The 15,401-nt window shown below is 37.6% G+C and overlaps 1 protein-coding gene across 1 annotated transcript in view; it reads right to left on the reverse strand.

The window, feature by feature from the left end:
* tpcn3 (two pore segment channel 3) overlaps positions 1-14,683 on the reverse strand; it is a 40,233-nt gene extending 25,550 nt beyond the window's left edge. The window contains exons 1-9 of the mRNA XM_005747139.1: positions 14,317-14,683; positions 12,448-12,530; positions 11,763-11,877; positions 8,775-8,903; positions 7,826-7,942; positions 6,397-6,515; positions 5,521-5,622; positions 4,308-4,434; positions 3,366-3,573 (exon numbers count right to left, since the gene is read on the reverse strand). Coding sequence (XP_005747196.1) covers positions 3,366-3,573; positions 4,308-4,434; positions 5,521-5,622; positions 6,397-6,515; positions 7,826-7,942; positions 8,775-8,903; positions 11,763-11,877; positions 12,448-12,530; positions 14,317-14,406 — 1,090 coding nt within the window. The 5' untranslated portion in view covers positions 14,407-14,683. The remainder of the gene's footprint in view (positions 1-3,365; positions 3,574-4,307; positions 4,435-5,520; positions 5,623-6,396; positions 6,516-7,825; positions 7,943-8,774; positions 8,904-11,762; positions 11,878-12,447; positions 12,531-14,316) is intronic.
* Between the last annotated feature and the right edge of the window lie 718 nt (positions 14,684-15,401).

A 15,401-nucleotide genomic window follows, 5' to 3' on the forward strand; every position in this document is an offset into this window, starting at 1 on the left:
GCTTGATCAGCTGTTGTTAGAATTTATTTCATATTAATTTCTAGTATCAGCTGATGTTTGCTGGAGCCACAGCTGTAAAGCTGCTGGTCATGATATGGTTTGGTTATCTGGTGAGAGGGAAACATGAAGATGAAACCAGGAGATGTTCAGCTCTGATGATTCAGTAAGAACCATCAGAGCTGGACAGGTGATGGAGAAACAGGTTTACCTGTTAGGTGACATGAATGAGTTGAAAGGAAGTTATAAACCGTTTCTGAGAAATAACACCAGGATTCTTTTCTATGTAGCTGACAGCTGGTAACTGTGCAGGGGCGGGTCTAGCAAAGTTTTGCCGGGGGGGGGAGGTAAGGCATTAACAGGGAGAGGTGGGAACAAAGAAATACTTTTCTTTCTTATTCTCATTTCAGATGTCTCGCTTTTAATAAATGATTATCTGAATCTTACAACCAAAGTTTTTATCTGATATAAAATGTATAGAAAGTATAGAAACAAGACAGTGTACATCACTGTCACAACAGCGTTTGTTTTCATTCAAAGGCTTTATGGCTTTTCCTATAATACCTGGTGGGCCGGTCTCAAGTCAAAATGCCCGGGCTGATTTTTTTGTCTCAGTCCAGCCCTGGGCATGACACGCAGGGAATTAATTTGAGCAGGTGCATTAAAAAAAAAAATAAATGGCTGGGCCAGCGGTGCACATCGCAAATTAGCTCGCATAGACACATTAGTTGTGCTGCTTCTTAATGATGGTATCTTAGCTAACAACCCCAACTACCAGATTCAACTTGTAATTGGCTACAGATAACTTTGCTTACTGGTGAGAGGGACGTTGCTAGCTGGCAGTTTTTTCGAGCAATGTTGAAATTTCCACTTTCCAACACTTCAAATGCTTCAGGAGCTGTCTGCTCAGTGCAGCATCAGCACCACGGAAATCCGTAGACTCGAGACAGAATTCACAATGCGTTTTCGGGACTTTCAGGTGTATGGACCAATGTTTTCTTTTCTGATCAAACCAGAAAGCTTTAATGAAAAGCTGGATTTGTCTTGCATTAACTGGCTGGACACAGAGGAAATCGAAATGCAGCTGATTGAACTGAAAAGCTCGAGTCTGTGGGGGTCAAAGTTTGCAGAACTACAGACACAGCTGGAATCCACAGCTGTGCGTGTTCATGGAGCTGCATGTTCACCTGCTGGACATCACTACCTGATGAGTTTAACTGTCTTCAGAACATTGCAGAGGCCTTATTGACAGTATTTGGCTCTGCATATCTGTGTGAGCAGATTTTCTCTGACATGTGTCCTCAGGTAGCCGTCTGAATGCTGGACACTCGGAGACCTGTGTCTCTGAGTGGGAGACCAGAGATCAGATTAACATGTGCGTCTCTGTATTAACAAACATTGGCCCAGTTTATTTTTCTTATCACTGTTGTGAGGAGACCATAAATAGCATTTGCATTTTCTGTTGTACAGTTAATTTGCTGTTATGGATAAAAAGTCTTTTTTATTTGTTTCAAAATAGCTGATAACTATTCGCTGATAGCTGCCAACATCTGCAAACAAATATAATTCTATAAAGTGGTTCTATATAGTGTGTAACTGTTCATATAGAGCGTTATTACATTTATTGCTAATGCAATCATATGGCACACTGACCTCTGAGGAAATATTATATGGCACTCATGATCAGAAAGGTTGCCGACCCCTGACCTAATGTAACAACCTTCTGTTTGTTAAATGCAGGAATTGCAGTACGCCCCGCAAAACGGTTTTCATTTTTCCTTCGAGTATATAGCAGCATTTTTGAAATTTTTTATCCCCTGTGCAAGACTGAAAAATGAAGACAAAATGCCAAAAACTGAAGTAACTAACTGCCACTTGAGGCTTGCTCTGTAAGCAAGACTCCCATGTGAAAATGCAAAGTTTTATAGTTTTAGAAAGGATGTCTAAAGCGTAGCACAAAAATGGTTTTCACAGTGAGGAAGAAGAAAACAGAAACAGCAAATTCATGCTATTGCTCAAGTGCAAAGTCACACACACTGCGTGTTCACAAAGCAGAGGTTAAAAACCAAGAGTTGTGGTTTAAAAAAATAACAATAATAAAATAAAATAAAAACCTGCATAAGAGGCGGTAGCAAATAACTTGATAGAAACAAAATCATTAAACGAATTCAGGGATAACAACCACACACAGGGAAATATGTATAACTGTAAAGATCAATTAGATTTTTTTTTTTTACTTGTTGGGTTGTATAACATCAGATGTTGTGGTTGGTGGAAAAATAGAAATGCTCAATGATAATGCATTTTGACTTCCTTCATGTGGAAGATGAGTGTGAAGACACTGACTCAGCAGAGTATGCAGAGCTGAATGATACTGGACATCTGAACAATGCCTCAGCTTCAAGGATTAGACTGGACTGGTGACAATTTAATGGCCTTTAGGTAGATTTAGGGCATGCAGGCTGTACTCAGTTTACACATGAACACGCAAAACTGTGAGACAACCTGGTCACCTACGGCTCTAAGCAATTAAAATGCATGTACATTTAATCTTATTCATAACCTTACCCTTATTCCAAAGCAAATACAAAATGTTGAGATATTTGTGTAGAATAATAGAAGATGTAATGCAGTTCCATAGTTTACCGTATCTGTGACATGCAATCATATTCAGTCGTACAGAGCCAGTTTGGCCTTGAAATGTTGCTAAAATGTAAAGAAGGCAGCATTGCACAGCAGCTTTGTTCATTTGTGCTGAATATTACACTCTTCTCATAGCTTCTTAGCTGTGGATCTGGGATCAAACGAACTATTTTCCCAAGTTGCATAGTGACGCACCAGGAGTTTATTAAAAGCTAGACAGAAATTTTACACTTTGCAATGCCTACAACATTATTGACTTTGCATACTTGCTTAAATTACAATTTCAGGGGCATTAACCACGAGTTTAATGTTTGTCTTTGTGTTTCTTACTCTTTAAAGATCACAAATAGTTATTTCAAACTATAGATGACCTTTTAACATTTTTACATGCATACTTTCATCATGTCATTCTCATTATGCCTTTCTCTTCCAACACTGCTCTCTCCTCTTCCTCCTCATCTCCAACCTCATCTCCTTAAATTAAGTCAAAGCTCTAACACATGAAAATGTACATAAATATGCTCAGTTACTCTCCATATTGTCACAATTACTTGTCAGCTGACTAGACATGTGACATGCAGATTAAACAGCTGACAACTAACTGGCTAAAGAAAAATAAATCTCATCCCTTCCATCTTGGGTACTTATAAAGAACTTTACTAAACTCAACTTCCCTAAACGTGTTTTGGATTTAAGGTGTGTATGTTGGTTTGGATATCACTCACCAATGGCCCCTTGGTTCTTGTCATCAGAGACGCTCCATAGCAGCTCTCTGTGAGCATTACTAAGGTTGGGTTGGACCAGTCGGACCAGTTGGTTCCAGCTGGCCTGGGTCACCACTGGCTCGCCGCCCTCCTCCCTTTGCTCCTGTAGGACACCAAATGCTCGCACCATCTTGTGCCTCTTAGCTCTCACTAGCTGCCGTACCTCTTCCTGTTGGAAATGATCATTTTCTTCTTAAATGACATGGAATGTGCAAAGGAAATCTACTGTATTCACAAAAGATGTGACATAAATTTATAGAAAAATAAGTACGTTTAATAAATAATTCCAAGATCCAAGTGCTGCTGTGACAAAGGAACTTTCGGGATATATCTTATTTGATTGAATTGACAAATATTAATCAGATCTGCTTGCTGCTTTATATAAGTTGATATAATCTTACATGGCATATAGAGTATTTTGCAAAACCCTTTGCACAGCTTCTCAGGAGGTATGGAAAGTCATTGACTAATCAGACGTTTGGCGGTCAATCCCTGGCTGCTTCAGTCTGCATGTCAAAATACCTTTAGTCAAGATACTGAACCCCAAGTTGTTCTCTGATGTATACATCAGAGTGGCAATGCTTGTGTGAATGTTGCGTGATTTTGTACAATTCTAACGATCCTAAAAGTCAATATTGGCTCCAACGTCCTTTATTCTTTACCACGGCCTGATATTTCCTAGGCAAGCTTCCTTGTAGCTTTCCTGAAGTAGTCTTCATAAACAGTTCTCCAGGCTTCTTGGAGGAAATTCCAGAGATCCAGATACATCTCTCAAGTCCTGTGTCAAGTGTGTGTGGGTTTTTTTAATGCGGAGTGGCTCAAAACTTTTGCACAGTATGGTATTTTTTAAAGAAATTATAAAAATATAGAGAACCTGCACAGGAAACGGTCACATGGCTGTACCTTCAAGTATTTTTTATAGTTGTTGTAAACGACAGCCAGGAAGACGGACATGAAGATGTAAGTGTTGATAAGGATGTACACAATGAAGAAGACTGCGAAGAAGAAGTTGGCGTTGTATGCTGGCATCCTGACAATAACAAGCAGAAAAAAAGAAGTCAGGCTAAGATACAAAGACAAATAGATACTAATAGAAAGATACTAGATACTAGAAGAAGAAAAACGGTTAGTGTTCACTTCCTTCTTCTTTTCTGTAAAGCTCAGAGAGTTCCCTCTCAAACCAAGAGGTCAGCGCCAGAAAGAAACACAAGAGTTTGTGTGGTTTGAAGTGCCATCTAAATAACAACACTACTTTTACTTCACAAACAGTTTCAAAATACATTATGTCAAATACACTAATAAAAATCAGAGAATTAGGATTATAACTGAGTTTGGCTGAATTGTGTTATTCATGTCGTCTCCTTGCTGTTCAGACATCACGCCTTATTGATCATTTAAACAATTCCAGTATTCAAGGAATACGTGCACAACATTGAATGCAACACAAATTACATTCAGTGGGTTTCATCTGAACAAAAAATTTAACAGAAATGAGAAAATCTGCTAATTTTTTTTAATCAACTGTCCTTTTTCAAATATTAATAGTTGGTTCATCTCGCCCTATGACAGCTGGGATGGAATAGTTGGTTCAACGAGATAAGCACTATTAACAACAGTGCTGTTTCTTTCTTTCAGTCAGAGCCACTGAATGATGTATAAGATGATGTGAAGATGTCCAATTTAGATTAAAAAGACAGATCTGGATGAAAATGTGACATTTATGCCAGTTTTATATGTACAGTATGTGAGATAAAGTGCATCTTAATTGCTCTCCAAATATTTAATCATCTATCATTAATCTGTGAATCTATTTTCATCCATGTTTCATAGTCATCTTTGTCTACTTGATTTTGTTGATTGTTTGACAAAATGCACATAAAACTAAAGTGGAATGAACCAACACTACATTCCATTTTGCAATCACACGCAAAATCTGACTTCCACGTATCTTCACAAACTGAATCATCTCAAAGTAAATACTATACAAAGTAACGTCATGCAAACACAATCAGGGATTTAACGTACTTTAGAAAAAGGCATGCTTCATGAAGACTGAAATAATTGTAAATTGCTTGATCTCAAAGAACACAAATTGAGATTTACAATACAAACTTACATGACGTCAGGGCTATTGGCCGTGGTGACGAGGACGTACAAGTCAAACATGATTTCCAGGTAGCTGGTGAAATATGGTGTTCCATTTATGTTCGTCAAACCTCTAGAGAGAGAGAGAAAAAATACATACACTTAAAAACTATTGCTAAAACTCAAAAAAGTCCTCTACTTTTTCACTAAAAACAAAACAAAGCAAAAAAACAGAACACATGGCCTCAGTAGAGCCTTTGGGAAAATGTTGACCATTGTCTAACTGCGCCAGGTGTTGTGGCTCTTTGACTGACCAGGAGAACATGTTTGTAAATGTTGCATAAGCTTAAAATCTTTGCTTATTTATATGGATGACATAGCTGGGTGTTTGCACAATTGCCTGTGCAAGCTCATGTTATAAATTACAATTTCACTGGTTGCATCATGCAAGATTTTATTACATAGAGAAAGAAAGAAATCCAGGTAATATATTTGGATTGGATCTCAGATCTTTACATGTATTCAGCTTGTTACAAAATGTCAGAGAATGACCCAGCAAGTCTGTCAAATCTGTTGTCTGTATGCTGCTTACTATTGTCCCTTTTACTCTCATTATTCCAGGCTTCTCACTACACTGCCTGAAAGCTATCATCTGTTACCTACCTGCCCATTATTCGTGTAGAGCGCTTTAGCTTTTGCAGGAAGTGTTTTCAAGTTGCATGGGTCTCAAAGACTCCCAAGTTATATGCAATGTAAATACAGCCTTTTAAAAGATAACAAACAGGCCAAAAAGATGTCACATATATGGAATGAAATAACTTGAATGATTCTAACTGAAAACAAGTTTAAAGAGAATTTGAAAACTGATGTCAAGAGCCAACCTCAGAATAAGGTACAGCTTTCTCACCGTTTGCCCAGCAACTTCAGCGCCATGAGGGCGAAGATGAGGATACTGAACATGAAGAGCAGGAAGACGTAGAAAATCTGAGGCAGAGCATTACGGATGCTCCTGAATGCTCTGCGGAGCTGAACACAAAGGAGCACACAGTGACACAGTTTTACATGCAAAAGCGCTTTCCTTATACACTTATCAACAATGTTTTCAAGTACCATTGGCTCGTGAAGTCAAACATTTACATGTTTAACAACATTATGTCTGCCTCAAACACTCCACAAATTCCTAACAGAGAAAAACTAAACATGATCCATTGATCAAACGGCAGAAAATTCATGACAGACAAAACACCACTTTGAGAGCCTTGATCACGTGAACACAAACAAATGCTCAAACTCTGACCAGATGTGAAAACATTTTCAAGTATGACTTAAACTGAATTTAGGACCAAAGCTTTCTAAATGTCTGCAAAACACGAGTCACTTGGATTTCTGGGCAATTTGTCATTTACAACATACATGCATAAAACTTCTGTATGAGCCTAATCACCTCCAGGGCTGAGACTGGGAAAAAAGCATGCCAAAAAATGTAGTGGTTAGTACTGTTGACACAGCAAGATGGTTCTTGGTTCTACCACTACTATGTTAGGTTAACTGGTGATTCTAAACTGGCCATGGATGTGAGATAGATAGTGTTTGAAGTACATCGAATAAAATATGCCTATCGAGCGGACAAGCATAGCAGCTGTAATGGTCCACTTGTGAAAATAGATTTGTTGGAGATTTTGTTTGACAACAAATCTGACTGCTGCACTGCCGGACAGGACAGGCAAAAAATAAAATAAATAAGTTAATTGTATAAATAATAGAAGTTAGTTTAATAAGGCCTAAAAATTCGTTAAATAGAGCCATCTTGTGATGTCTCTGGAATATTTCTTACAGCCAAATCATTAATAATCCCCACAAACACATTATATTTGGTGTCAAAAAACACTGAGCTAATGAAGACGTCATATTTTGACAATGAACTCCTAACGGGGATGATTTCTTCTTTAACATGTATTCTGATATATGTTATTTCTCTTAGTTTTCTTAGTAATTTCTCCTAATCTTCACTGTAGTACACAAAGTTTCTGAGTTTAACCCTAGGAATGTAATCATAGAAAGAAGACACCGAGACAGTCTATAGTAGAGCCATGAAAAATGTAACCAATGACCTACATTTGACTACAGTGCTTATCCTCACTTTACTTTTAGTGCTTCAAGCCTTCCCATATCAGTTCAGCAGAGCTAGTTCTCTCTAAAGGTGGTGCTCATTACAACTGAAATGGATCATCCTCTGGAGAGGATTTAATGAGGAAAAAAACGGAAAAAAATTGAAATGTTCATGGTAATGAAGCTTTCATTACTGACTGTGGATTGTTTAAACATTCAGCCATTACCTGCCGTCCCTCTGTGACGTTGACCAGTAGAAGCGGCCGCAGGACTCTGGACCAGCGAACACCATAATAATTTGCAGCTTTCAATGCTCCATAAATGATCATATCAACCAAAGTGAGCTAGTCAATGCACAAAAGAACAAAGTCATTTAATGGTAAATGGTAAACAGACTGGTTCTTATATAGTGCTTTTCTACTCTGAGCAATCAAAGCGCTTTATACAACTTGCCTCATTCACCCAGTCGCACAAGCACTTTTTTCTATGCAAGTGCTTCTAACATTCACACACATTGAAAGAATACCAGCTTCAATGCTAGTATTTACTATCTATTTGCATTTCAAAGAGTCAGATGCAGTTCAAGATGCATATGTCAATACTTAAAGTGTTTCCATGACCAAACCAGCTAGATAAGAATAAACAGGATTATTCTAAAATGAAATTATTTGAGCAGTAGTAGAAGGACAGTCTTCTTTGAAATGAAAATGATTTCATATATAATACAAACAAAATAACAACTTATTCCAAATATTCCAGAAAATAAAAAGTTGTGCAAGAAAATTTGTGACTGAGAGCCTCAGAATCACTGAGTCACAAGGAAGCTTTACTACTTTGGTAGTGCTGAGAAAGCAACATCTTAGGCTAAAGGTTGTTTCACAACAAGAGGAAAGCCTTCTCAGCACATCCTGTCTCTGCAGCTCAGCACACGGTAACAGTTTCAGCTTTCAGACCCTAAACCAGGAAGTCCTCTGGGTGCACACTGCACACTCACCAACTGACAGGAATGTATAACCTCTTCCTAAGTACTTAGTCAAAAACATCTTTACAATGACTTGTTCTGGTTCTGTCTGAGTTAGAGGAGCCTTCTTCCAAAATCTTCCAATTAAAAATACATATATACTAATAATGTGTATAAACCCCTCCCACAATAATAATGCAGATTGGCACTCCTACCGTGAGGATGACAATGATGCAGATGTTTTTGGGATCTTTCCAGAACTTGTCACGGAGAATCACCTTGGCATAGTGAATGACTCGAATGGTGAAGATGAGCAGACAGAGTATCTCCACCAGCATGGTGGCCTGAAAAACAACATAACACAACACATGACCATACTTCTGATAATAATTTGACTTCTTGGACTTCACAGTAGCTAGTCTATTTCACTGATCTCAGCTGCACTACTGTAATTGCTGTATAGACCATCATACTGTACAATACAATAATTATAGTTTTCCAACTGTTTATTAATACTTGCAATTGTATATCTACAACCTGTATAGTTTTCATATTTTTAAACATATGCATAACCTGTTCATAGCCTGCGCATACTTATAGTATATTCATAACATTCCTTCATACCTTGTACATGTAACATACTATAATAGATCCAAATTCTGTATTATATATTATTACTAAAGCACTTTCTGGATGGATGCAAACTGCATTTCGTTGCCATGTACTTGTGACATGTGCAATGACAATAAAGTTGAATTTTATTCTATTGTATTCTATTCTTCAGGACTGGTAAAATGTTGAATGGCCTGAAAATCTATTCAGTCTTTTTATAATAAAATGCTGAGGTGTAGACAGTAATTAGTATTTCTATTCATACAAGCCACAGAAGATTACATTAGAGTCAGTCAAAGTTAATGGTGTTATTAATTACTTTTACATTACCAGCTATTACTGAACTCCAATTTGGAATTTCAATGATTGCACATTTTACATATAGGTCAAGGGTCAAGTTCAAGGTCAAGTTCATTTATATAGCACATTTCCAAACCGTCCATACTGCACAAAGTGCATAACCATGTAAAATGCCACTGAAACAAATAAGATGTAAAACAATGATGCAGTAAAATATGGAAAAAATAAATAAAGTAAATCAATAAAAACAACTAAAACAACAACTAAGGCTGTTACAACCAAAATGTTTAGGTCAAAGTTTGTTAAAAGCCAGACGATAAAAATGTGTCTTCGGTAACGATTTAAACTGATCACGTGTTTGTGCAGATCTAATGCGGGATCTGCCACAGAGAAGGCTCAGTCGCCATGAGACTGATATAGAAAGACATAGAAAGACTGTAGCTACATCAAAATATAATATATACCCTAATACCACTATCTCCCAGTTTCATAAAAACTATAGCGGTGTGTAGTTGGTAACAAATTACTGCTGATAGAAAAGCAGCTTATTTTAAGTGATTAGAACATTATACTAGAACTAAACATCTTGAGCTGCTGCGTCTCAATCATTATCAAAGATCAGACATATGATAGTGTCTCCATAATAGACCTCATCCATCCAAGCGTATTGACTGTACTTGACTGTAACTTTTGTTGTGCTTTAGACACCTGTTGTGAGCTCGCCGTTCACTCTAGCCAGAACCAGCAGCAATAAGACTCACCAAGACTGGGGAGCAGACCAAGAAATACAATTGCCAGGTGCAGTCCAAAATGTTGGAGTTGAAGTCTGTCAAGCTCTGGGAGAAGTCTATTTATATAAAAATGGAAGAGGAATTATTGCTAATTCGCATTGTCAAGGAGTGAAGCCAAAAAAGGTGGCAGTAGATAAACCGTTACTCAAAAAGCATCTCTAGACCCAGCAGTTTTAGCTAATTATAGGCCAATCTCAACCTTCCTTTCATATCAAAAATCCTTGAAAGAGTAGTTGTCAAACAGCTAACTGATCGTCTGCAGAGGAATGGTTTATTTGAAGAGTTTCAGTCAGGTTTCAGAGCTCATCACAGCACAGAAACAGCTTTAGTGAAGGTTACAAATGATCTTATGGCCTCTGACAGTGGACTCATCTCTGTGCTTGTCCTGCTAGACCTCAGTGCAGCGTTCGATACTGTCGACCATAATATCCTATTAGAGCGATTAGAACATGCTGTAGGTATTACAGGTACTGCTCTGCATTGTTTTGTATCATATCTAACTAATAGACTTCACACATTTTAATGCTTTGCAGATAACACACAGCTTTATCCATCCATGATACCAGATCTCACACACCAATTAGTTAAACTGCAGGAATGTCTTACTCCCGGAAAAGCCTTCAGTTAATCCAAAATGCTGCAGCAAGAGTCCTGACAGGGACTAGAAAGAGAGAGCAGATTTCCCCTCTATTGGCTTCTATTGCATTTAAACTTCTTCTTCAGTCACCTTTCTCACTCACTATGTGTTGATAGACCTCTCTGCATTGAATCATATCTGTTATTAATCTCTGTCTCTCTTCCACAGCATGTCTTCATCCTGTCTTCCTTCTCTCACCCTAACCAGACGCAGCAGATGGCCCCGCCCCTCCCTGAGCCTGGTTCTGCTGGAGGTTTCTTCCTGTTAAAAGGGAGTTTTTCCTTCCCACTGTTACCAAAGTGTTTGCTCATAGGGGGTCATATGATTGTTGGGTTTTTCTCTGTATGTATTATTGTAGGGTCTACCTTACAATAAAAAGTGCCTTGAAAAAACTAACAAACAACAACAACAACAAAAACAAACAAACTAGTAAGAAAGTATGCTAGTTGTTTATTTAAACTGCTATATTTCACTTTTTTGCATTCATTAATTTTGCTACATAATTGCTAAATTTAACATCTGTATAAGTTTAATTACTAGTCAGCCTTTAAACCAAAATGAAACTTAGATTTACAAGAGCCCTCAGAACATCACTTAGTTAGTACTTAGTTTATATCAGAATAACTCTTATAGTGTTTTTTCATAGACTCTGCTTCAATCAGCATGACAGAGGCTCAGATATTTCAGATATATCAGTTCCAATACTGTCTGCATCTCTGAATTTTTCAAAAAGCACTTACGATTGTTTGGACATTTGGCGCTGCTGACAAACCTTTTATTCCTCTCAGCACCCTTAGCCTGCACATTAAAAAGAGAAACTATAAAAACAGGACAGTGTCTCTGTGTGGCAGTTGCAGTCTTACCCATATAGGCAGAGGGTATACAGCTGGATCCTCGAAGATGGCAAGAGACAGATTGACCAGCATGAAGAAGTAGAGGAGTACCTTTAGGGCCCAATGATTATAGAGCATATACAGTCTGAAAATCCACACACAAAGTTGGATATTAGAGCAACTCACACTCATTATTCAATCCAAACTGCATGCTATAACTTAAAGTCCTCACATCCAAATGCATTTCACATTAGGGGGAAGTCATTTCACATCCCTCATAGTTTGCCATAGCAGATTGACTAATAAACAGGAGAAAATGTTGCATTTGCTGGGACAATATATTCTACATGAAAAATTATCCATTCAACAATGTTGATTTAAAGCTGTTATAAAGACTAATATGTATTTATTAAAAGTGAAATATAAAGTTATGACACTTTACAGTAAATATACAGAATAAAAAAATACCAACCAGTCAGCACAGGCAAAGAAAGTCATCGTAAACAGAGCTAAAAGAAACTGTTCTAGTCTGACATGTTCAAACTGCTGGTCAAAAATTAAGAGGAGACGGAGAGGAGTGAAACATCTTCCAGGCTGAACAGATTAAATATACGTGTGTACAGAAATCAGCACAACAGAAATACAGCAGAGACAAACAAAATAATTATAGAATTTCCACATATTTAATATGGATGGATGGATGTTAAAGCTGCACCTGACAGCCTGAGGTGATGTGTCAAAGTAGACATTTCTGTTGTACTGGGCATCTGACACATAGATGGCAGCCAAGTTAAAATCCTGAAACACACAGAAGGGCATTTAAAGCATTTAAATATTACTCTCAATATAAGAAGATCTGCAAAATAAAAGGTATTTAACGCTGAAAAATTAACAAAAATTAAAACAAATCTACTATCTGATTGTCTTTTTTAGTTACATATAGTTGTTTGTTTCCTTAATTCTCACATTTCCTTTGTCTGTTAGTGGATTGTTTTTTGTTTTTTCGGCCGGCTTGTGCGATACATATATGAATGGTATGAGATCAAGTGTAAACCATCATTATGGTATTATCCATAGGCACACTGGCTAAGGTACAGCATGAATTACAACAGCCTTACCTAAGCCATTTCTCTGTGTGAGATACAGCAGGCAAAATCAGTTTTGACCATGTGACAAACTGTTGCTATTGATAAGAAATTCTCACCAGAGAAACCATCCAATCCACACATGCAAAGAAATCAAAGCACAGATCCCGATAAATTATGTGTAATATAAGAAATGATACAGAAAACATACTGAACACACTAAGAAAGGGATGTACAAAAAGGCATGGAAAGTCATGACACCAGCTGAATAATATCAGTAAGCAGTCCTGCCACTTGGTTCAAATTGATGTTGGTTCATTCAAACTGATGGCCTATAAAAACATGTCTTATAAGAAACATGGGTAAAACCAATGAGGACTCTCAAGACCTTTGAAGCCTTATTGTTGCAAAACATACTGAAAGCATTGGTTACAGAAGAATTTACAGAAGAAACTACTGAAGGTTCCAGTGAGCACTTTTGAAGCCAATATCCAGAAGTTGAAAGAACATTATTTCACCATAAACCGGCCACGACCAGGTGCTCACTGCAAGATTTCAGACAGAGAAACAAAGGCAAATGATAGTATGCATGTTCAATACATTTTCCACTCTGTCATTTCTCATTATTACACATAATTTATGGTAATCTGTGGTTAGACTTCTTTACATGTGTAGACCGAACTGGTTGTTATTGGCATCTGGTGAGAATTTTACATCAAAAGCACCTTGAGAAATATATTTACTTAGAAAATTGGTGGCACGTTCAATACTTATTTTACCCACTGTAATTATCAGCAGCTTCACCGAAAGGTTGAGGAAATGAAAACAACTTGCAGAAGCACAGACTCAGGGTCAGCAGTGACCTGCTAGACAGAACCTCAGTGATGGATCCTTGGTTCAGGGCCAATATACATCCCAAGCACCAAAAGACTAGTGCACTTAAACACAAAACTGTGTTTGAGGTCAAGTCTATGCTGTCTGATTAATTGGTGACCACAGTGCATGAGCCTGAAGGCTAGCAAAGAATAGTGCAACTGGTAAGAATCACTGGCAAGCAGGTCCTGAGCTGTGACGAGAGAGTTTTAAGGTGATTTACAGTGATTTAATATAGAAGGCAGTTCACTCAAATAGTGGAAGGAACATATAGATTGTTTGTTTCAAGCATTGAACCATCTGTCAAAAACAGTCCGTGAAAATAAAAGGGTCCCTTTTTTTTTGCTTTTTAAACAGTCGTCCAAAGCTATCGAATAAAATCTATTTTATTTGTCAATGATTCACTTAATGCACAATAAATTCATCTTTAACAGAGAACTAACTAGGGAAGTTGGAAGCTGTATACTAGTGATGGGTGCTTTATGGGGCTTAAAGGACAAGAGTCCAACAGTTTACTGCAGTCGTGGAATCATTTGCACGTTCTCCAGGCCATCCGCTGACAGAAAACCTGCACAATCACATTATAATCACTTGTAGTTGTGCAGGAGCGTCCAGCTGTGTCATACCTCTTCGCTTTTTGCTGGATTCCCTGTGTTTGAATTTCCTTTTCTTGCAGACGCTTCGGGAATGTTTTCATTCTTCTCTGATTCAGACATCTCTCAACACGACCGACACAAAACGTCCCAAAAGGTTTCTTCTAACTTTTTAATGACTCTCGAAATGTCTCCAAACTTTCACTACCAGCTCCTCGGCGTTTCTAAGTGGTGAAAAAAAGAAAAACATATATCCAAACTTAGTTTAAGTCGCACTTTTTGACGTAAACGTCACATCAAGCGTCATCCACGAGATTCGCATCAGAGGATTTCTTTCCAGTGGCATAAAAATGACAACCGCTTGCCATCTATCTCAGCCTACTGATATCTGGTCAGAGCCGCTTCAAGTCTTGCTCTAATAAACCACGACTCTTGCTGACTTCACGGACCAGCGGAATGAATAAGGAGGAAAAAATACAGTGATGTGTAAAACAGGCTGATTACCATTAAACAAAGCAACAACAAACTATCTCATATTCCCTAATAACAAAGTTGCAGATAGCGAGTAAGTAATAGACTTACAAAACGCAAAATGTTACGTTTTAACCAGATTTAGAGTAGTTGACCAAATGTCTCAATGAAAATCAACAATAAATGCATAAAAGGTTGAAGATTTTTTTTAAAAACTTTGAATAAATAAGTAAAAGGAAAAATCCTATTTTCGTAGCATTGTTGCTACATGTCATTGTTACATGTCCCTTTTTATTCTTGTCCAATTAACCTCTACAATTTAATTTGTTCTATACTTATTCCTTTGTAGTGGTTTCTATAAAAGAATTATTTTTGGTGCTTTTTTCTTTTATGCCCACCGTTTCACTGTTGAACTCGTATTACTATGCTGTTGTATTTTTCAGACATTACTCGGAGACAGTAAAAGCACCATGTGGTATCATGTGACTCAGCACGATAACGGAAACTGGGAGAAAGAGTCAGAGGCATTTCAAATAGTGGGAAAATTAGGAGAATATACAGAAATACAAGTTTTTGCGTTATTGTAGCGTCTTCATCCTACAATATAACGTGCCTTGATGCGACTGTTGTTGTCATTTGGCATTGTA

The sequence above is a fragment of the Pundamilia nyererei genome, unplaced genomic scaffold, assembly GCF_000239375.1.
Source record: "Pundamilia nyererei isolate P.nyererei 1_Seehausen unplaced genomic scaffold, PunNye1.0 scaffold00189, whole genome shotgun sequence".
NCBI lineage: Eukaryota > Metazoa > Chordata > Actinopteri > Cichliformes > Cichlidae > Pundamilia > Pundamilia nyererei.